Source organism: Lolium perenne, chromosome 6, assembly GCF_019359855.2.
Source record: "Lolium perenne isolate Kyuss_39 chromosome 6, Kyuss_2.0, whole genome shotgun sequence".
NCBI classification, from domain to species: Eukaryota; Viridiplantae; Streptophyta; class Magnoliopsida; order Poales; family Poaceae; genus Lolium; species Lolium perenne.
Genome location: NC_067249.2, coordinates 41,797,583 through 41,821,680, shown reverse-complemented (window position 1 = coordinate 41,821,680; position 24,098 = coordinate 41,797,583). Strand labels below are relative to the sequence as shown.

The window sequence follows — 24,098 nt, the reverse complement described above, 5'->3', positions numbered from 1 at the left end:
ATAAATGTTTCAGATGGGAAATGACAGAAAGATACCACCAGACCTCCGCAAGATTTTCTTTTATAACCCCAATGCCATGCTCACCATTTTCACCATATTCTGAGTGATTCTAACGATTGTATCAAGAAACTTTGCATATCAGACATGTACGCAAGTTTGCATACTGTTTATAGTAGAATATATATTCATTTACTCTTTACGGTAGAAGATAGATTCATTTGGATATGGGTGTATTATTTCCTACTTCCGTTTTATATAATTGTATACAAAGTTTTCTAAAACTCTTATCAAACCAACTGGCATGCCTTCAATTATAGCACGTCAAGCACTGATGAGCATTGCCTAAATTATAGAAAACTATAACCAGACTAAAAAAGGTAATCAGTAGCTACAGCCATACAACACTTATTTCCTAATTCTTCCCCATGGTGTAGAAAAAGATATCTCATAATAGTACTACCAAATATGGTCAAAGAAAGGGAGAAACTGACTGGTGGAAATGGGAACTAGAAGTGGTGGCAGAGGTACGGACCAATCAGCTTGCCGATCACCAACAACTGATCCATCTGAGTCCTTCAAGTACTCGATCAGAAACTGAAGGATTTGTCTGTACACCAACGCTTATTCTTGCCATAGACACTGAACAAGAAATGTGCAGCAAGTTAGGACAGGTTTGTCAGCTGAAAAAAAATCAGAAAAGCACCAATACTGTGTTCAGAAACTGCAAATAATGAAGGCATTTGAATGGAAGATCATGTGAGTAAATTTTACATAGATGTGAAAGCAGTATGTTGAGCATATGGGGCCTGATACTGGAATAACAGTTTTGGGTCCTTGTTTGTACTTTGTACCTAGTACCACTTGTTGTGCCACTATGTTCTTGGTTATGTTGTAAAATAGGGAATCACTATCATCGGCTCATCATTGACTACAGTTTTACGTGCGCCTTCCAAGCAGGCAATAACTCCTACCGGTACACACCAGTCGATTGTGTCCCAAGCAAACGGAATCACCGTTCCATCGTTGTCTCTCCGCACCATGTCACTAGGCCAACAGCGCTACTCCCAGGAAATCATACATGGATGCAAATCTCCCTTGATGCCAAGCGGAGGAGATGATGGCTACAGGAGGCAGCATGAACCAAACCATAGGTAAATAGGTATTTTAATGAACTACACAAACAAACAAACAATGTATGCATTTCTATTCTTGAACCTGGCTTGGATCAATGTCTCAGTAAATATTGTAAAATATTGCATTTGACCTGGATCTATTTATATGCCTCACTAAATAGTGTAAAATGCTAACACATACACTTCATAAAGAAATTAGATATTAGGAGATGATTTTTTTTCACAAAGATGAGCAAGCAAGCATTTATGTAATCTTCAGATCAACTATTGAACAGATATATTAGAGAAATGTTAGTGGAACCTGTACCACAGACCATGGGGGCATGCGTCTGAATGTTTACTTACATAAATGATGCCAATGCTTAAGATGCTCCTCCATGCGATAGTTCAAAGTTTAGTTAAGTGAGCATCTCTCTTTAGCAGATACATGTACAGATATGAGCCCTGCACATCTCATCGTGCAGCCCAGTGGGTGTTTCCAATATGACCAATAGCTCCAAAATGTTATCTGTGATTGAACTAAAGGCATCTTGTTCTAGCATAACCTAGAGAACTCACTTCCAGACACTTTTAATAGATGAACGAATACATTTAGATTTAGTTAGTTTAAGCAAAAACAGATCGTTGTGAATCTGCATATGAGCAAATGAAAACGTTGTTTTTTGTGAGACCACGTTGAAGAATAGATTAATCCAAAGCCAGGTGAATTGATACTAGGGTCCTAAAAAGGAATTGCTAACAACAAGAGGCAACATCCCCTCGAGTTGCTCCCCAAAAGACTTTTTATCTAAATTTGGGCATGCATTGGAAAGATCCTCCAATTATCAACTATGAAGTGCGACAAAATAATAGAACAATCAGGAGTTCGTTACCACAACGAAGAAGACATCATCCTTACCTTGGCTTATTGTCCCAATGCACTAAACTGAAGGTAGAAAATTTAATGTGTTGGAGAATGGTCTGGTCTCACAATTTCTTAGATCCAATGTGTGTGCTTAAAACCTGCAGTAGGACAAACAAGTTCACAACCAAGCCATGGTTTCTTCTCTACTGAATAATGCCGTTAACATGTCAGTATTTAAGAATAAAATTATTAGCTTCATCCCACACTAGCAATGACCAAACCAGCATCAAACAGACATGTAACAGCAGACAACCCAACACACAGTTACCAATTCTCATAGCCTGTCCTTGGTTCAAGCAAATCTGAAATTAGTTGGCACTTGCCCTCTGCAAGCGGCGGCATAGTCTTCAACAAGGTGCGGCGCAACTTCATTGTGAGGGCATATGTACTTGTCCACGAACACCTTCTCGGTCACCTTGAATGCAGAATAGTAGTCCCGGTCACGATCTAGCAATCCGTTTCCCTTAAGAAACTTTAAAACGTGGTACCGGGGTCTGATCCGGCCCTCCAGGCTGTAATTGAGCATTGACGGCCGACGAGCAACGTATGCCGGTTCCAACCCGATCTCAGAGATGAGCAGCTTTGAGCTTCTCTCCAGTGTCTCCTTAGACCTCTTGAGCACCATCGGATTCTTGGACACGGCAGTGATGAGCTCAGCATCCGACCACCTGAAGGTGTTCTTCAAATTCTCCATTCTGGCTGTAAAATTCCCGTGGCTCAGAAGCCCGCCACCACGCAGCAGGAGCCTGAACATTCCAGAGCCACGTAGCACACCTAGACTTTCCGCATTGGCCACCATCGCCTTGAGACGCTCCGGGTTGGTGAGGAGCATGCTCGGCCTAGCGAGACACGTGTTGGAAATATCGCAAGCACCTAGCCCGCACCCCTGCAGAAAGGCGACATTGGGCTTCACTGGATTCTCGAGGTCGGCGGAGAGGAGACGAGGGCAGCGCTTGATCGCCTGGAGGAAGCTCTGGGAGGAGCCGAAGAAGGACAGGTAGTAGTGCGTCCTGGAAACGACGGATCTGCGGCGGATTTTGGCGGGGGCGAGCGAGACGAGGCAGGCAATCTGGGAATGGGACAGACCGAGGCTTGTAGTAGTTAAATAGCTTGTTAACTTCGTATGACTATATCTAGCTAGAAGGCAAACTAAATTGATAGAAGAATAATTCGATTCAACTGGATTTTTCTAATAGAATATGGCACATGAAACAATGTTTAAAAGATAGCAGATGGTGACAACAATGCTCAAACAGTCGAATACAGAGAGAATAAGAATTTGTAATTCTTGATAAAGGTCTCAATGATCACAGCAAAGACGAAAAAACATGTCCAGAAATATTTACCATGCTGATATCTCAGGAGATTGAGCATGTGACAATTGGGGAAATCCAATAAATGACATACATATATATACTGGGTTAATATCAAACGGTACCATCACTGTAAATATTGTTCCATCACTTATTTGAATCTATCAATTCTGAATGTGAAATTTTTCGGAAGCTTCCCTAACATGAGCACTACGGATGACAGAATTTTAAAATCCATCAAATATTATCTAGCTAGAGTAAGCAAATAATGTGCAGTTTTTTTAGAGCAAGTGCAGCCTTATGAAATTTCCAGCAAGATACAAAGAGGGAAGGACATAACCAGTTCTTATTCAGTTTTTCTATTTAGCAAAGACGAATGTAGCTGTTTAGGTCCTAGCAGGCCAGAAGTTTTGACAGTTAGAGGGGCACCACGTGAGTTCAGCATGCTTATAAAATCTCCCACTTAGAACCATTACCTCATAGCTAACTGAACCAAACTACTTAGACTGTGCACATATATGTAAGCTATTTCTGCATTCAATCATCTCTTGCTCTAAATGTACACGGTCACCAGTCCTTTATCTATTTTTTTTAGACCAGGCTGAATATAGAATAAGACAAAAGTCCAAAATCACTAAAAACGAAAATGTACTCTGAAGTGAATGCCAGAAACAATCCAATTTAAAAATGCACTCAATCTTAAATAATGTACCATAGAACCATGATGTTGCATATAGCATACAATTTTTAGAAGGAAATCATACTCAGCTTGCTTCCTCTTGCTACATTATGAAATGTATCACATTCTTAATCCGACAAGACATGTTATTTTGTTTAGGTAAGCGGCGTCAATTGAATCCTCAGTTCACTGAAATTATTGGCGTCAACGACTAATTGATGCATATGACATTTATGAGACCCATTTATTAGGATATTGAATCATTCTTAAAGCATTACGACCGCGAATAAGAGAGTCCTAATCTCCTAGAGCTGCAAAATAATTTCTTATTGACACGGTAGGATCTTAACATAGATAACTATTCAATGATGAAATATTCAATATGCAATTAGGACTTATCTCAATTCAGATTTTCATTAAAGAATATTAAATCAGTAGACAGAGACACTTCAAGAATTAAGAATAAAAAAATTGTTCAAGAGCATGAATGGTGAGATCACCTGTTATATCTTACAATATGTATTGTCCTGCAAAGTGTCTTGGACTTAGCAGGATTCCACTACCTTCTTCCGATAATGGTGACAATGTCAGGACTAAGAGAGTTCATAATACTTCTCTGAATATTATTATTAGTCCAAAAACAAGAATAATTTCCATCCCACAAGATCTTATTATGGAGGCCTCGATGATTTCCCACAACACAGGGAAACATGATATATTTAGATCGGACATGATGCAAACCTTGATTGATACATAGTTTTTACCAGGTAGAAGATACATAATATTTGTATTTGTGTGCATAAGCCCTGATTGGGAGGAAAGCTTCTGATTCAAATGATAAATATATTTAGATAATTATGAACAGAGATGACACCACACAATAGATCTAATGGGATTTTTTTATGTCACTCTAATTTTTTGTTTGTTTTTTCGTGTTGATATAATGCATGTACATGGTTAAAAGAGGAAATATGGATCAGAAAAGGTTAGCTTAACCCTATCTAGCTTGAAGTAAAAACCCATTCAGTGGCCAAATGTTAATTGGAATGTATCCTGATGTGCGGTTGACGCCTGCAATACAACAATACAAAGAAAAATAATTTTAATATATAAATTATCATGTGAAAGTTCAGAGAAGATTAATGCAAGATTAGCCTACTAAGAAGCTACAATTTCGTGACAAAGTCAAGCTAAAAAAAATTAGAAGAGATACTTGCAAACTAAAAGTAGCAACTTTTTTTTTAGCTCCATCAAAGTAGATAAAACCTGACATTGGTCCTAGCCTATTCTGAAAGAATGTTCTCAGATTTGCTTTTAACTATGAGTCTACAACCTGTACGTAGGAGTATTTGATCATACATCTTGTTGGTGTTTGTACAGAAGGAGGCGACGATAATTAACAATCCTACCAGACAAAGACATCTGGGAAAGAAGATGGCATTGCCACCGTCGAAAGTTCCTCGGTGGTCCAGCATCAACAATTGGCACCTCATCTTTCAATGGCTATTGAGCCAGTGGAAGACAAAATAATGTCTGGTCAAAGTGGCCCCTTTGGAGGAGGCGGAGAGAATTGCCAGCGTGTTTGAAGGAGAATTTGAAGAGGAAGAGTCGATTGTCCTGGCGCGCGATGGCTTGCTGCTTGCTGCACACATGCGCCGGATGATGAGCGCCGGAGGTTCCAAAGCGCGGTGAGACGACACCGACCACATGCGGCGCTCTCGGAGGACGACTCAGAGGAGGACGAGGAGCCCCCCGATGTTGATGTTACTTGCAGTGGTGGCGTTGAAGCCTCTGTCCTCGAACTTCGATCGCTGATGTGGCACTGGAGCTGCGGAAGATTGCGCCTCACCACACCGACGTTGGCGCCGAGCGCGGACGCCTTAAACATGGTTGCTGCGCTGGTGGATCCTAGGAACGTCGGGGAGTAGGTGCGCCGCCGCTTGAGAGGGGAAGAAGGTCGTGTGAAGCTACAAGAGGGGAGATGGCATGGGTCGCCACAGATTGCATCCTGAATACAAATATAATGGGATCCATATCTATCACATCGAATCTGAGAGAAAGGAAGCGTGGAATAAGAAAAGGAAAGGTATCTTTCCTAGTTAATTTGTAGCCTGATTGATTGATACCATCATTATGTTGGACGCGAAGTGCTTTAGATCGTTTCCAACTTAATTTGTAGCGTGATGGTTGTGATTTTTTTCCAAGGCAAGAAAATATATCTTTCCTAATTGATCGATGGCGTGATTGATGATACCATGATTGCTATGAAATTAGATCCAACGAAGCGGAAACAGTGAGATTGATTGGACGGATGAGATGGTTTCAATGACGACCATCAAATTGCGTTGAGTGTCAAACAACCAACTCCCATTTAATAGTAAAGATTTACTAGGACATTTGCCCGTGCTTCGCTACGGGTGAATGTTTTGTAGGTCATGAAAAAATCCATGTGCCAAAGTTAATGACCATATTGATTGGCCGCACCGCAACGGCGCATGTCACCGAGTTTTAAAGATTTGTGGACTTATTTAGATGAAATATTTGATGTTAAATCTATCATTGCTTAGCCCGTTCCATTATCCAAGATAAACACTATGTTACAACATTAAAAAAAGGAACATTCAGCCTTCTTCTCATCAAGTGTTATGGTGCCGCCGCACTCCCGGGACTGCGGCAGCAGCGAGATTTCTGAAATCAGCGATGAGATCCAAATAATTTAGTTTAAATCGAGAGTATAGGTGATATTTAGATGGAACCAATTGAATTTTGTATTTCCCTTAAGTAAAGACTGAATCAAAACTAACAATGTACAACACCCAGCCAACATTACGATGTACAATTAGAAGGACATTACAAAATCAATCCTTTGTCCATAAATCATTTATTTGATCACAAAGTAAACCATACCTACAAGGTTCAATAGGTACTTCAATCTCCATGGCTATAACACTTTGTAGACATGGGAGCCAAGAGCGTCGTGGCTGCTTCCGGAACCATTTCCGACGCTGCGCTACTCCGCTCATCATGTTCAGGTTCATCAACCTTATCGAGTTCCATTGTCCTTCCACTCAAATATTTCGCGAGAAACAATTTCTTAGAAATAAGCAAGAAACATCAACAAACACTTTTGTCTTTGACTTCATAATGGAAAGAATTCCCAATTTATTCTCTGGGATAACCAATAAAGACATTCATCCGATTTTGGTTGTAAACTCATTTACTTATGATATGCATACCAAAAATTAAGAAAGGACTATTAGGGTTTATATCCATTCCATAACATGTATGGTGTCATTTCAACGGATTATGATGACTCCCTATTTAGTGTAAAAGCGGTAGTCCCTAAAGCATAATCCACAAAAATATGATGGCATCATTTTATTTTTATGTTTTCATTAATCCAACAAGGTTTGGATACGTCTCTCGAGTACTCCATCATAACTATGGTGTTCTGAGAAACATGAGTTGTGGAACAATTTCGTAACTCTCTTAGATGTTCGTTAAAACTCGTAATTCAAATATTTTCACCATGATCCAATCATAGATATTTAACTTTTCTATTACGATGATTTCTACTTCATGCTGAAATTTATTTGAATCTATTTAAATGTTTCAGACTTCTTCCTCATTGAATAAATAGGTGTTCTCTCTGCCTCCGACACCTTTTGTCCCTCATCCCAGAGGTTCGGCGCCAGTGACATCACCCTAGTGTCACCCTCCGCTCGCATAAGGCCCAAGTAGAACTGATAGATATGCTCCAACAACTCACACTGCTCCGACCGGAGATCAGACACGGAATCTGGCATTTCCGACGATGCCCATTCACAATCGCATGGAAAGAGGCGGTTCTAACATCCCCTTCGAGCGTCCACTGCGCCCTTCTACGTTGCCGCTAATACTCCTCCTCGACTCTATCCAGCCCAAGGAGCTCCTCCTCCAGGTGGTATCGGAGGACCCATCCCTCTGCTTGGTCACCTTCTCTTTCCGTGTTGTCTTTCAATCCATGTCTAGGGTTTTGTCCGTCAAAGATACGGTGGAGCAATTGGGATGTTGGCTCCCGGATAAATTTCCAGTCAGTCTATGCGCGACTGGTGGTCTTCCATCAATCCATCTCCAGGGAGTTTGTAGGAAATTCATCACCCCTCTGGTCAATCTTTGTCTCTTGATCTTTGGGTCGAGAAAAACGGAGGGTGTTCAGAAACATTTCGACTAGGCAACTAACAATCTTTGCTCGTGTTAACAAACAAGACGCCGTGTGAAGTATCGTCTGGCCAAATCGTTTGAGTTTCATTATACAGCTAGAATGGATATGTTGTTTTAGTTTAGGCGCTTGCGAGTGATGTGTTGTTGTAACGCTTCAAACATTTCATAATTATTAAAATAAGGAAAAAGAACAATCTCCTGTCTAAAGAAAAAAGTAATAAGAACGTGTATCACGACGACATACGTCTAGAACGACGAATGCATGGACATCCAGGACGAGTAGGAGTTGGTCGTTTGACACTCAACGCACTTTGGTGGACATCATTAAAAGCATCCTAGCCATCCAATCTAAATTGACGGTTTCCGCTTTATCTAATGTCATCAATTAGCGATATTAGTTTTTTTTGCGGGGCTGCGATATCAATTCTTTAGTATTAAATGAGAAGCAATATCGTCATAATCTAGGAAATAATCATGCCAATCAAGGATTTTCTTGGAAAGTGGCAAGCGGGATTTTCTATCAGATGGCATTCAGATCGTCACAATCAAGGAATTTTTTGGAAAGTTGCAAGGGGCATTTTTTAGGATGGCAATCACGTCCAATACAAAGTAAGGAACCACAGTTTAGGTAATTTTCTAAAAACAATGGGAAACATACCGCACCAATCAAGGTAATTCAGAAAATATAGGTGAAAAGCAATCACGGTCATAGCTACCGCGGATCATAGCAGCTTGCCAGCTTGGTTGCGGCATCGCTATGCGACAATCCATGTGGCATTTTCGTTCAATTAGGATGGTATGATTGCTCACAGTTTTTCCATCCCATACGAAAAGTTAATACGAAAACTGTTATATATTTCATTCTCCTTGCCCGTACTTGATCCGTATGTCATCTCGATTCGACATCTAGACAGGAGAACGGAAACAGTAGAGAGAGCACAAGTGTCGCCCTGATTTATTTCCTCACCCTTGGCTCGGCGTGGGTGCGGAATCCCCATGCCGTCTTCTTCCTCCCCACCACCGCTAGGTGGGGCAAGACTTCGTATTTGTTCAAGAGTGTGTCGCTCATCACACGGAAGGCAGCTGGACGCCACATACAGAAGGACATGGCTGCGGCTTGTTCCAGAACTAGAGGGCGGAGCCGCAACTTCGGCCACCGCTGCAACATTCTCATCGACAATTCCAGATGCAGATGCCGCGTGAGGCAGAGCTGTTGGCCGAGCACAACTATCCCTTCGTGGCAGATCCACCTCGAGGCCGGAGCCCAAACTCAAGGATGGCCATCTCGGTAGGCGTGCGGCATGCACGGGACGGTGTTTGTGCCATCCTTGCCGCGGACGACCTTGGAGCAAGTGCACTGGAAGACGCCCTCCAGCAGAAGCTCCGCGAACACCTTGTAGGATAACGTTGCATAGAGAACAAAAAATTTCCTACCGCGAACACGCAATCCAAGCCAAGATGCAATCTAGAAGACGGTAGCAACGAGGGGTTTATCGAGTCTCACCCTTGAAGAGATTCCAAAGCCTACAAGAGTAGGCTCTTGTTGCTGCGGTAGACGTTCACTTGTCGCTTGCAAAAGCGCGTAGAAGATCTTGATCACGATCGCTTCCGGCGCCACGAACGGGCAGCACCTCCGTACTCGGTCACACGTTCGGTTGTTGATGAAGACGACGTCCACCTCCCCGTTCCAGCGGGCAGCGGAAGTAGTAGCTCCTCTTGAATCCGACTGCACGACGGCGTGGTGTCGGTGGTGGTGGAGAAGTCCAGCGGAGCTTCGCTAAGCTTGCGGGATATGGTGGAGGAGAGAGGCCGCTAGGGTTTGGGGAGAGGGGGCGCCGGCCACTATAGGGGTGCGGCCACCTTGTGGTTCTTGGGTGGCCGGCCCCCTCCCCTTGGCCCCTCATTATATAGGTGGAACCCCAAGTGTTGGTCTCCAAGTCTTCGAATAAGACCCGAACCAAAAACCTTCCATATGGTGGGGAAACCTACCCAAGCTAGGACTCCCACTAGAGGTGGGAGTTCCACCTCCCATATGGGGGGTTGGCCGGCCCCCTAAGGGGGAGTCCACTTGGGACTCCATCCCCACTAGGGTTGGCCGGCCATGGAGGTGGAGTCCCATGTGGACTCCACCTTCCTTGGTGGTTTCTTCCGGACTTTTCTAGAACCTTCTAGAACCTTCCATAGAACCTTCCGCATCATTTTAATTCACATAAAATGACATCCTATATATGAATCTTATTCTCCGGACCATTCCGGAACTCCTCGTGATGTCCGGGATCTCATCCGGGACTCCGAACAAATATTCGAACTCCATTCCATATTCAAGTTCTACCATTTCAACATCCAACTTTAAGTGTGTCACCCTACGGTTCGTGAACTATGCGGACATGGTTGAGTACTCACTCCGACCAATAACCAATAGCGGGATCTGGAGATCCATAATGGCTCCCACATATTCAACGATGACTTTAGTGATCGAATGAACCATTCACATACGATACCAATTCCCTTTGTCACGCGATATTTTACTTGTCCGAGGTTTGATCTTCGGTATCACTCTATACCTTGTTCAACCTCGTCTCCTGACAAGTACTCTTTACTCGTACCGTGGTATGTGGTCTCTTATGAACTTATTCATATGCTTGCAAGACATTAGACGACATTCCACCGAGAGGGCCCAGAGTATATCTATCCGTCATCGGCATGGACAAATCCCACTGTTGATCCATATGCCTCAACTCATACTTTCCGGATACTTAATCCCACCTTTATAACCACCCATTTACGCAGTGGCGTTTGATGTAATCAAAGTACCTTTCCGGTATAAGTGATTTACATGATCTCATGGTCATAAGGACTAGGTAACTATGTATCGAAAGCTTATAGCAAATAACTTAATGACGAGATCTTATGCTACGCTTAATTGGGTGTGTCCATTACATCATTCATATAATGATATAACCTTGTTATTAATAACATCCAATGTTCATGATTATGAAACTAATCATCCATTAATCAACAAGCTAGTTTAAGAGGCATACTAGGGACTTCTTGTTGTTTACATATCACACATGTACTAATGTTTCGGTTAATACAATTATAGCATGATATATAAACATTTATCATAAACATAAAGATATAAATAATAACCACTTTATTATTGCCTCTAGGGCATATCTCCTTCAGTCTCCCACTTGCACTAGAGTCAATAATCTAGATTACATTGTAATATACCTAACACCCATGGCATTCTGGTGTTGGTCATGCTTTGCCCTAGGGAGAGCTTTAGTCAACGGATCTGCTACATTCAGATCAGTGTGTACTTTGCAAATCTTTACTTCTCCATCTTCGATGTACTCGCGAATCGAGTGGTAACGCAGCTTGATATGCTTCAGCCTCTTCTGTGACCTTGGCTCTTGTGCATTGGCGATGGCACCCATGTTATCACAGTATATGATTAATGGGTCCAACGCACTAGGAACCACACCGAGCTCTACAATGAACCTCTTCATCCATACCGCTTCTGATGAAGCCTCTGAAGCCGCTATGTACTCTGATTCTGTTGAAGACTTCGCCACCGTGCACTGCTTCGAGCTTGCCCAGCCATCGCAGCACCATTCAATATAAACACGTACCAAGACTGTGACTTAGAGTCATCAGGATCAGTGTTCCAACTTGCATCGGTGTAACCGTTTACAACGAGCTCTTGGTCACCTCCATAACAAAGAAACATATCTTTAGTTCTTTTCAAGTACTTCAGGATATTCTTGACCGCTGTCCAGTGTTCCATTCCTGGATCACTTTGATATCTGCTAGTCAAACTAACAGCATGTGCTATATCCGGTCTAGTACATAGCATGGCATACATGATAGATCCCATCGCCGAGGCATAGGGGATATTACTCATCCTTTCTCTTTCTTCTGCCGTAGCCGGTCCTTGAGTCTTACTCAAGACCTTGCCTGGTAACATAGGTAAGAATCCTTTCTTACTTTCGTCCATTCTAAACTTCTTTAGAATCTTGTCCAGATATGTACTCTGTGATAGCCCTATTAGGCGTCTTGATCTATCTCTATAAATCTTGATGCCTAATATATACGATGCTTCACCAAGGTCTTTCATTGAAAAACTATTATTCAAATAACCTTTTACACTGCTTAATAGTTCTATATCATTCCCGATCAATAATATGTCATCTACATATAATATCAGGAATGCTACAGAGCTCCCACTCACTTTCTTGTAAATACAGGCCTCTCCATGACACTGTATAAACCCGAAGTCTTTGATCACCTTATCAAAGCGTCGGTTCCAACTTCTCGATGCTTGCTTCAGTCCATAGATTGAACGCTGAAGTTTACATACTTTGTCAGCATTTTTAGGATCGACAAAACCTTTGGGTTGTACCATATACAACTCTTCCTCAATGTCTCCATTAAGGAACGCCGTTTTGACATCCATCTGCCAAATCTCATAATCGAAAAATGCAGCTATTGCTAACAAAATCCTCACAGATTTTAGCTTCGCTACAGGTGAGAAAGTCTCATCGTAGTCAACTCCTTGAATTTGTCGGAAACCCTTTGCGACAAGTCGAGATTTATAGACAGTAATATTACCATCAGCATCTATTTTTTTCTTGAAGATCCATTTATTCTCGATAGCCTTTCGGCTATCAGGTAAGTCTACCAAAGTCCATACTTTGTTATCATACATGGATCCCATTTCGGATTTCATGGCTTCTTGCCATTTGTTGGAATCTGGGCTCATCATCGCTTCTTCATACGTCGCAGGGTCCTCATCATTGTTATCCACAATCATGACATTTAGACAAGGATCATACCAATCAGGAGTGGTACGCTCCCTTGTCGATCTGCGAGGTTCAGTAGTTTCCTCGTTCGAAGTTTCATGATCATTATCATTAGCTTCCTCTGTTGCCGGTGTAGGCGGTACAGGTACAATTTGCGGTACTGCGCTACTCTGATCAACGAGTATAGATTCATCAATCTCATCGAGTTCTACTTTTCTTCCAGTCACTTCTTTAGTGAGAAATTCTTTCTCAAGAAAGGTTCCGTTCTTAGCAACAAAGATTTTGCCTTCGGATTTGTGATAGAAAGTATACCCTATAGTTTCCTTAGGGTATCCTATGAAGGCGCATTTCTCCGCTTTGGGTTCTAGCTTGTCCGGTTGTAACTTCTTTACATAGGCTTCGCAACCCCAAACTTTCAGGAACGACAGCTTAGGTTTCTTATTAAACCATAATTCATACGGTGTCGTTTCTACGGATTTTGATGGTGCTCTATTTAAAGTGAATGCGGCTGTCTCTAATGCATAACTCCAAAATGATAATGGCAAATCAGTAAGAGACATCATAGAACGAACCATATCTAAGAGAGTTCGATTACGACGTTCGGACACACCGTTACGTTGAGGTGTTCCCGGCGGTGTCAATTGTGAAAGTATTCCGCATTTCTTTAAATGCATGCTAAACTCATAACTCAGATATTCACCTCCACGATCAGATCGTAGAAATTTGATCTTCTTGTTACGTTGATTTTCTACTTAAACTTCTCGAAAGTTTCGGATTTATGTTTCATGAAATAGATATACCCATATCTACTCAGATCATCTGTGAAGGTTAGAACATAACGATAACCACCGCGCGATGCTACGCTCATTGGTCTGCACACATCGGTATGTATGATTTCCAATAAGTCAGTAGCTCGCTCCATCGTACCAGAAAATGGAGTCTTAGTCATTTTCCCCATTAGACATGCTTCGCATCTATCAAGTGACTCAAAGTCAAGTGATTCAAGTAATCCATCAGTATGGAGTTTCTTCATGCGTTTCACTCCAATATGACCAAGACGACAGTGCCACATATAAGTAGAATTATCATTCAATTTAATTCGCTTAGCATCAATGTTATGTATATGCGTATCACTACTATCGAGATATAACAGAAATAAGCCATTCTTTTGTGGTGCTCGACCATAAAAGATAGGGATTTCTATTTTCGTGCCCTCGGTTCCTTAGTTGTGCTCAGTTTTCCCCAGCCCCTTAGTTTTTCCTCAGTTTTACCCTAGCCTTTGTCTGAAGACCCGCAGAAGGAGCTCAGACGGAAGGAATCCGTTTATTTGGACGTTCTGTGCTGACGTGTTGCGCCGCGTCGTCTGTGGGGCCGCGTCGTGTGGGGCCGCGTCGCGTGGGGCTGGTAGAAAGGGACCGCGTGGGACAGGACGAGAAGCGTTTGGTTGCACGTGAGCAGGAGCTGGGTTTTGTCTCTCTCGGCCCAAATTGGCATTTTTAAAAGCACCTTTTCCCCTCTTTCTCTCTCTGTCTTTTTCACCAAATTAGTATCAAATCTAGAGAAGCTTCTATTTCTGTCTTTCTTCAATATGGCAGCAAATCTAGTAGCAAATCTCTGGGGTTATTTATGCCTTTTGGCCCTCGTTTTTTGCCCAATATGGCAGCAAATCTAGTAGCAAATCTAGAAGCTATTATATGATAAATTCACAGCAGCATAATCAGAAAACTAAGTATAATACATAGGTAAACTGCATACAGCAGCCAAAAGCAGCCAATAACATTGTTAATGTTCACGACAAACTAAGCTGCAAAAATATACAAGATCACGCACGCAATGTATGGACAACAAGAAGATTAGGATGAATGAATTTGTTCTTCATTCCTCCTCATATATTTCTCCGTCGCTCCATTCGTGCAATTCCCCAAGGAAATATTCATTGAACTCCTTCCGTCTGCAGTGTGAGGCCAATACATCCTCCAAACGGTATGGCCTGTGTTCATTTCTCAAACCGTAGAGTCCTATTCTATCCACACGTAGTGGCCACTCATCCCAGGCATTTGTATCATGAGAGTACGCTCTGATATAACCCAAATCCGTGTAGTAGATGCTGCCAGGTTGAAGTGTCGGGTACACTCTGGTGTCGACGGAGATACACCGGATAAAATTCACGAAGAAGGCATTACTGCCAATGTTAGTGACCGGATGGAGAGAGCGGCTCTGAGTGTCCACACGGTACACCAATGGTTTGCCCGCCAAAGCCGCGCTGACCAACAACACAAGCAGCAGATCACCATCCGACTTCACAAGGTAGAACTTCTGACGTCCAAGTTACGGAAATGAAATTAGTGTCTCCATCTTGACGGTGCTCGCGCCGCTGCTGCAAGCTGTATATTGGTGCACACTATTCTTCCGATCTCAAAATTGTCCGGTTACTGCATACAGTTCACCATTGAACGGGGTAATGCAACGGAAAACATGGTTCTTGATCGAAAATCTTCCTTCTCCCCAATCCCCATCTTCATTTATATCCTTAGTTGGAGTGCTCTCATCGACCCAACCAATTTCCGGCGGGTAATGTGTGGCAACGAAGACCATAGTCGGGGATTTGATAACAGCGACTGATTTCAGAAAAACAGATGGCATCTGCGCCTCAAACATCGTGTTCGATTTCTTTGTGAGTGGGTTCAGCAGCCGTATCTTGTGCGGCGGGTTCTTCTGGGCAAGCACGATGACGCCACGGGAAAAGCCGACGAAGTAGAATCTAAAATATATTGAAAAGATAACATTCAGCACTAAGATTGAAAATAAGATCTATGGTGACGCCACGGGAAAAGCCGAGGAATTTGAACCTTGCACGAACTGCAGATAGATCTATGGTGACGTAGCGGGATGTGCCGAGATGGAGGAAGGTGAACTCAGCGGCGCGTGGAAGGGCGTGGTGTAGCATGATCCATTCGTGCAGGTGCACGTCGGGATCAGGTAAACCTGAGCGCCAATTTCTACAGACTTGCCTCATAGCAGAGTAGCTGTCCACGTACTCCTCTTTCGCCAATAAGCATTCGCCGATCTTGTGAAGTGGTCCGTCAGCCGTGAGACCGGCCCAGTTCACGGAGGCGCCGCGCTTGGATGCGCCGCTCGGATGCGCCGCCCTCGGAGGCGACGGGCTCGGCGGCGACGGGCTCGGCGGCGACGGGCTCGGCGGCGACGGGCTCGGAGGCGACGGGCTCGGAGGCGACGGGCTCGAGGCGGCGACGGGCTCGGGGCGATGGCCGCCGGCGCATTCTTCTTCTCCATCGCCGGCAGGGGAGGGCTCGTACGGCGGTTGGGGTTTTTTGGAGAAGTTGATGGGACGTGAAGGGGTGGTTTCGTGCGTGAGCGATAATGAGACGCATGCGTGTGCGAGAGGGGGGAGAGAGGGGCTTACGCGTCCTAAATGCGACCCGCGTCAACAATGGCACGTCTTCCACGTCTGCACCGCGACACGCGTCAACAATGGCACGTCTTCCACTTCTGCACCGCAACACGCGTCCTCGAGTCTAACCCTGGAAATTTAGATATACTCATGTATACCCTCGAGTCATATACTAGCATTTTTTGTATGCTCAGTTTTCACCTTGAGTGCTAATACGGCTAGTGCAATATACTCAGTTTTACCCTCAAGTGGCTGGTCAACAGAGAGTCAACAAATGGGATTAACTAGTTAAATGAGTTATTTAATGTGCAAAAAATTCCGAAAAGGAGTGGCACTTACTCATGGAGTCTTTACCACAAATTTCCACTTCTCAAATCATAGATAAATCGTAGATAAATCAAGTTTCACCACAAATTGCCACTTCTCAAATCACCTAGTAGCTATGAAGGTGCATGGTTTTCCATAATAAGCCCTACCCAAAACAGCTTTCCCCAAAACATACTTTGTCTGAATGAGACCATAATTTTCACACTCATGTAGATTTGTATTGCAAATAGTTTGAGGTAGGCCAAGATGGGTTTCATTGTACAAAACACGCATTTTCCATTTTTTAAATCTCATATTTGAATCCCTTAGTCTGTTTACTACTCACTTGCCCTTGGTTTCTTGATACTACTCAGTTTTGCCCTCTCCCTTCACAAACTCTCACAAACGCCCAACATTGCCCTGATTGGTCTAGCCCATGTCACGCGGATCGTGCCCGACGACCGTTGATCGTATGATCTAACGGGCAGGATAACCCCTATCTCTCTCTGGTCGGGGCCACCACCCTCTCTCTCTCTCTGTCGTCGGTTAGCTTCACGCAAAGTTTGGTTTTCTGCATTATTTTTCACGAGCTAAATTATAAACTCTTTTTAGGCATTACTTTTCACGCAAAAAATGATAAACCATCACCGATTTGTTGTAGCCATTACTTTTCACGCACAAAAATGATACACCATCACCCATTTCGTGTACCCATTACTTTTCACGCAAAAAATGATAAACCATCACCGATTTTGTTGTAGCCATTACTTTTCACGCACAAAAATGATAAACCATCAACGATTTGTTGTAGCCATTACTTTTCACGCACAAAAATGATACACCATCACCCATTTCGTGTAGCCATTACTTTTCACGCAAAAAATGATACACCATCACCCATTTCTTGTACCCATTACTTTTCACGCAAAAAAGATAAACCATCACCGATTTCTTGTAGCCATTACTTTTCACGCACAAAAATGATACACCATCACCCATTTCGTGTACCCATTACTTTTCACGCAAAAAAATGATAAACCATCACCGATTTTGTTGTAGCCATTACTTTTCACGCACAAAAATGATAAACCATCACCGATTTGTTGTAGCCATTACTTTTCACGCACAAAAATGATACACCATCACCCATTTCGTGTAGCCATTACTTTTCACGCAAAAAATGATACACCATCACCCATTTCTTGTACCCATTACTTTTCACGCAAAAAACGATAAACCATCACCGATTTCTTGTAGCCATTACTTTCCTTTTAGGCATTACTTTTCACGGTAAAATGATAAACTATACCCCCACAACGGTCGACTCCTCCTTAATTTATTGTGTATAAACCCCCACAACGGTCATCTCCTCCTTATTTTATTGTGTAAACCCTACAACGGTCATCTCTCCCTTATAAACACCCACACGGCCATCCCTTGTGTCAATAGGTTCTGCCTCTCTCTTCTTTTCGTTCACATACACTTTATCCATTGCCATGGCTTCCACGTCTCGGACGCGGACCGGAAGGGGAAGGGGAAGGGGAAGGGGAAGTGGATCATCATCATTGCCACCACCACCGTCAACACTGCCATTGATCATAGAGGAGTTCTTCATCGTCGTCTATGAAGACCCTTTGGTCAAGAAGGTACGTACGCGTTCCCACATATATGATGCATGTGATTAATTATGGGCATGTTCTAAAAAACCTTTAATTTCAAGGGTTCCCTAATTTCAAACGATCGGCGCTCGATCTCTTTGCAGGAACTCCCAAAACAATTTGCGGACTATCTTGACGGCAAGGAGCCAGCTAAGGTGTATCTGCGAGCAGCTGATCGCGGTCCTCGTCTCTGGACCGTGGAGGTCTTATTTGACGGACAAGGCCGGATGTACCTCGACAAGGGCTGGGAGAAATTCGCCATCGCGCACGGTGTGGATTTCGGCTGGTTCGTACACTTCAAATATGAAGGCGATGATGTGCTCACAGTGAAGGTGTTCGACGGAACAATGTGCAGGAGGTACTACTACTCAGACGACGAAGATACTGACGATGAAAGCGACGACGACGTGAAGCCATGCATCCATCCCCTTTAGATAATTAAGGGGATTATGACCAAGAATATATATGTAGCTTCATATGCATCGATTTAGAGATCTAGCTATTTTCTATATATTATGCATGTAAAAAATAATATCGCATTTCCACTATTATTCGAGCACCACATCCTCCAAACGATGCCGATGCCGATGCCGATATCGGCATGGTCAGAACGGCTATGCTCGCCGCCACTGCTAGGTCAACGTCGGGATACACAATGTTTAGCATAAGAGTCACTTTAGATTAAGCTGCGAAAATGGGCTGAGGCGACCCCTACAGAGCGGCTCTATATTATATTCTCTAAATAAAATAGACGACCACAGCGGTCATTGGCTGCGGAGGCCCCACAGAGCGGCAATATATAATTTTCTATAAATAAATAGACGACCCACTGGTCATTGGCTGCGGCAGCCCCATAGAGCGGCCCCATTTGTCATTGGCAGCACCGCGTATACAATCAGGAAATAAACGGCCCACGCGTCGGTAGATAGATCCACCCGTCAGCACGAGACGGTCAGCGAGGAACTGACCTCACGGTAACGGTAAGGCCTCTGACCTGACGGCAACCCGCGTCTTCGAGGGGTTTCAAACTAGAGGGAGGGGAAAACTGAGGAAAAACTAACGAGCTGGGGAAAACTGAGTACAACTAACGAAGCAGGGGCACGAAAATAGAAATCCCTAAAAGATATTATTCATAAAAATAGAACAACCATTATTCTCAGACTTGAATGAATAACCGTCTTGCATTAAACAAGATCCAGATATAATGTTCATGCTCAACGCGGGTACAAAATAACAATTATTTAGGCTTAAAACTATCCCGAAGGTAAATGTAGAGGAAGTGTGCCGACAGCGATCACATCGACTTTGGATCCGTTTCCAACGCGCATTGTCACTTCATCTTTCAGTAGTCTTCGTTTATTCTTTAGTTCCTGTTTCGAGTTACAGATATGAGCAACCGAACCAGTATCAAATACCCAAGTACTAGAACGAGAACCAGTGAGATAAACATCTATAACATGTATATCAGATATACCTTCTTTCTTCTTCTTGACAAGGCCGCTCTTCAGATCAGCCAGATACTTGGAGCAATTACGCTTCCAGTGTCCCTTCTCCTTGCAGTAATAGCACTCAGCATCAGGCTTAGGGCCGTTCTTAGGTTTCATAGGAGGCGTGGCAGCTTTGTTGCCACCCTTCTTGAATTTTCCCTTAGACTTGCCCTGTTTCTTGAAACTGGTGATCTTGTTGACCATCAACACTTGGTGCTCTTTCTTGATCTCAATCTTAGCATCTTTTAGCATGCCAAAGAGTTCGGGTAACTCCTTGTTCATGTTCTGCATATTGTAGTTCATCACAAAGTTCTTGTAACTTGGTGGCAGTGATTGAAGGACACGATTAATCCCCAGTCTGTTAGGAATCACTATTCCCAAGTCACTGAGTTTCTTCGCATGCCCGGTCATGGCGAGCATGTGCTCACTAACGGAGCTGCCTTCTTCCATCATGCAGCTGAAGAATTGTTTCGATGCTTCATAGCATTCCACGGCCGCATGAGTCTCAAAAATAGCTTTCAGCTCTTTCATCAACTCATGAGGATCGTGGTGCTCAAAACGTTTTTGAAGATCGGATTCCAGACTGCATAGGATGGCACACTAAACTTGAGAGTACCGTATTTTCCGAGTCTCGTAAACAGCTTTTACTTCATCGGTTTCAGTTTCTGTAGGAGGGTCACCTAGCGGTGCATCAAGCACATATTGCAGATTTCCGCCAGAGAGGAAGATCCTCACATGACGGAACCAGTCAGTGAAGTTGCTACCGTTGCTCTTAAGTTTTTCTTTCTCTAGGAACTGGTTAAAATTGATTGGGGACGCCATCTCTACAACATATATTTGCAAAAGTTTAGACTAAGTTTATGACAAATTGAGTTCAAATTTTAATTCAACATAATTAAAAATCTAGGTGAACTCCCACTCAAAACAATATCCCTCGCATTGTCTTAGTGATCACATGAACCAAATCCACCGCACCTATGTCCGATCATCACGAGACAAGGTGTGATTTCAATGGCGAACACTCAAAGTGTTCATCATATCAACCATATGATTCATGCTCTACCTTTCGGTATCACGTGTTCCGAGACCATGTCTGTACATGCTAGGCTCGTCAAGGCCACCTTAGTATCCGCATGTGCAAAACTGTCTTGCACCCGTTGTATGCACTTGTTGATTCTATCACACCCGATCATCACGAGATGCTTCGAAACGACAAGTCTTGGCAACGGTGCTACTAAGGATGAACACTTTATTATCTTGAGATTTTAGTGAGGGATCATCTTATAATGCTACCGTCGCGATCTAAGCAAAATAAGATGCATAAAAGGATTAACATCACATGCAGTTCATATGTGATATGATATGGCCCTTTTGTCTTTGCGCCTTTGATCTTCATCTCCAAAGCACGGACATGATCTCCATCATCTTCGGGCATGATCTCCATCATCGTCGGCGTAGCGTCAAGGTCAATGGCGCCGTCTCCATGATTGTCCTCCATGTAGCAACTATTACAACTACTTTGAAATACTACTCAACATGAAATTTAAAGACAACCATAAGGCTCCTGCCGGTTGCCACAATACAATAATGATCATCCCATACATATTCATCATCACATTATGGCCATATCACATCACCAAACCCTGCAAAAACAAGTTAGACGTCTCTAATTTGTTTTGCATATTTTACGTGGTTTAGGGTTTTTGAGAGAGATCTAATCTACCTACGAACATGAACCACAACGTTGATACTAATGTTTTCAATAGAAGAGTAAATTGAATCTTCACTATAGTAGGAGAGACAGACACCCGCAAAGCCTCTTATGCAATACAAGTTGCATGTCGAACGAGGAACAAGTCTCATGAACGCGGTCATGTAAAGTTAGTCCGAGCCGCTTCATCCCACTATGCCACAAAGATGCAAAGTACTCAAACTAAAGATAACAAGAGCATCAACGCCCACAAAACCATTGTGTTCTACTCGTGCAACCATCTATGCATAGACACGGCTCTGATACCACTGTAGGATAACGTTGCATAGAAAACAAAAAATTTCCTACCGCGAACACGCAATCCAAGCCAAGATGCAATCTAGAAGACGGTAGCAACGAGGGGTTTATCGAGTCTCACCCTTGAAGAGATTCCAAAGCCTACAAGAGTAGGCTCTTTTGCTGCGGTAGACGTTCACTTGCCGCTTGCAAAAGCACGTAGAAGATCTTGATCACGATCGCTTCCGGCGCCACGAACGGGCAGCACCTCCGTACTCGGTCACACGTTCGGTTATTGATGAAGACGACGTCCACCTCCCCGTTCCAGCGGGCAGCGGAAGTAGTAGCTCCTCTTGAATCCGACAGCACGACGGCGTGGTGTCGGTGGTGGTGGAGAAGTCCAGCGGAGCTTCGCTAAGCTTGCGGGATATGGTGGAGGAGAGAGGCCGCTAGGGTTTGGGGAGAGGGGGCGCCGGCCACTATAGGGGTGCGGCCACCTTGTGGTTCTTGGGTGGCCGGCCCCCTCCCCTTGGCCCCTCATTATATAGGTGGAACCCCAAGTGTTGGTCTCCAAGTCTTCGAATAAGACCCGAACCAAAAACCTTCCATATGGTGGGGAAACCTACCCAAGCTAGGACTCCCACTAGAGGTGGGAGTTCCACCTCCCATATGGGGGGTTGGCCGGCCCCCTAAGGGGGAGTCCACTTGGGATTCCATCCCCACTAGGGTTGGCCGGCCATGGAGGTGGAGTCCCATGTGGACTCCACCTTCCTTGGTGGTTTCTTCCGGACTTTTCTAGAACCTTCTAGAACCTTCCATAGAACCTTCCGCGTCATTTTAATTCACATAAAATGACATCCTATATATGAATCTTATTCTCTGGACCATTCCGGAACTCCTCGTGATGTCCGGGATCTCATCCGGGACTCCGAACAAATATTCGAACTCCATTCCATATTCAAGTTCTACCATTTCAACATCCAACTTTAGGTGTGTCACCCTACGGTTCGTGAACTATGCGGACATGGTTGAGTACTCACTCCGACCAATAACCAATAGCGGGATCTGGAGATCCATAATGGCTCCCACATATTCAACGATGACTTTAGTGATCGAATGAACCATTCACATACGATACCAATTCCCTTTGTCACGCGATATTTTACTTGTCCGAGGTTTGATCTTCGGTATCACTCTATACCTTGTTCAACCTCGTCTCCTGACAAGTACTCTTTACTCGTACCGTGGTATGTGGTCTCTTATGAACTTATTCATATGCTTGCAAGACATTAGACGACATTCCACCGAGAGGGCCCAGAGTATATCTATCCGTCATCGGGATGGACAAATCCCACTGTTGATCCATATGCCTCAACTCATACTTTCCGGATACTTAATCCCACCTTTATAACCACCCATTTACGCAGTGGCGTTTGATGTAATCAAAGTACCTTTCCGGTATAAGTGATTTACATGATCTCATGGTCATAAGGACTAGGTAACTATGTATCGAAAGCTTATAGCAAATAACTTAATGATGAGATCTTATGCTACGCTTAATTGGGTGTGTCCATTACATCATTCATATAATGATATAACCTTGTTATTAATAACATCCAATGTTCATGATTATGAAACTAATCATCCATTAATCAACAAGCTAGTTTAAGAGGCATACTAGGGACTTCTTGTTGTTTACATATCACACATGTACTAATGTTTCGGTTAATACAATTATAGCATGATATATAAACATTTATCATAAACATAAAGATATAAATAATAACCACTTTATTATTGCCTCTAGGGCATATCTCCTTCACACCTCCCATATCGTTGCGGAGTTGAGCTCCTCGAAGTCCTTGGCGGAGTTGACCTTCTCGACGACCAGTGGTTGGTGGTAAGTGTGTCGGTCTTGTCGCTCCAAATGCCTTTTGACCCCATTTTCTCGCATGTCGAGAGGTGCCGAATGATCGCGCACTCTTGCATGAGCTTCTTCATGGCGACCGCCAAGCTGGGCGTCACGGCAAACGGCAGGCCCTCTAGGACGGCGACGATGATGATGGTGATGGCCACACTGAAGAAGTTGAGCACGAAAAGCGCCTCGTCCATCCCCCATGTCAGCAGTCAGCAGTCCGCCGAGGGCCTCGTCCATCCCCCATGTCAGCAGTCAGCAGTCCGCCGAGGGAATCTGCCTTGGCGTACAGAAAC

The 24,098-nt window shown here is 43.6% G+C and overlaps 1 protein-coding gene across 1 annotated transcript; it reads right to left on the bottom strand.

Annotated features, from left to right (window-relative positions):
• Positions 1 to 347: 347 nt before the first annotated feature.
• On the bottom strand, positions 348 to 23,999 carry LOC127308242 (uncharacterized). The gene is made up of 4 exons (XM_071822103.1): positions 23,764 to 23,999; positions 2,306 to 3,128; positions 2,032 to 2,135; positions 348 to 639 (listed from the first exon to the last, which is right to left on the bottom strand). The coding sequence occupies exons 1-2, from the start codon at positions 23,997 to 23,999 to the stop codon at positions 2,330 to 2,332; spliced, it is 1,035 nt and encodes a 344-aa protein (XP_071678204.1). The 3' UTR covers positions 348 to 639; positions 2,032 to 2,135; positions 2,306 to 2,329.
• Between the last annotated feature and the right edge of the window lie 99 nt (positions 24,000 to 24,098).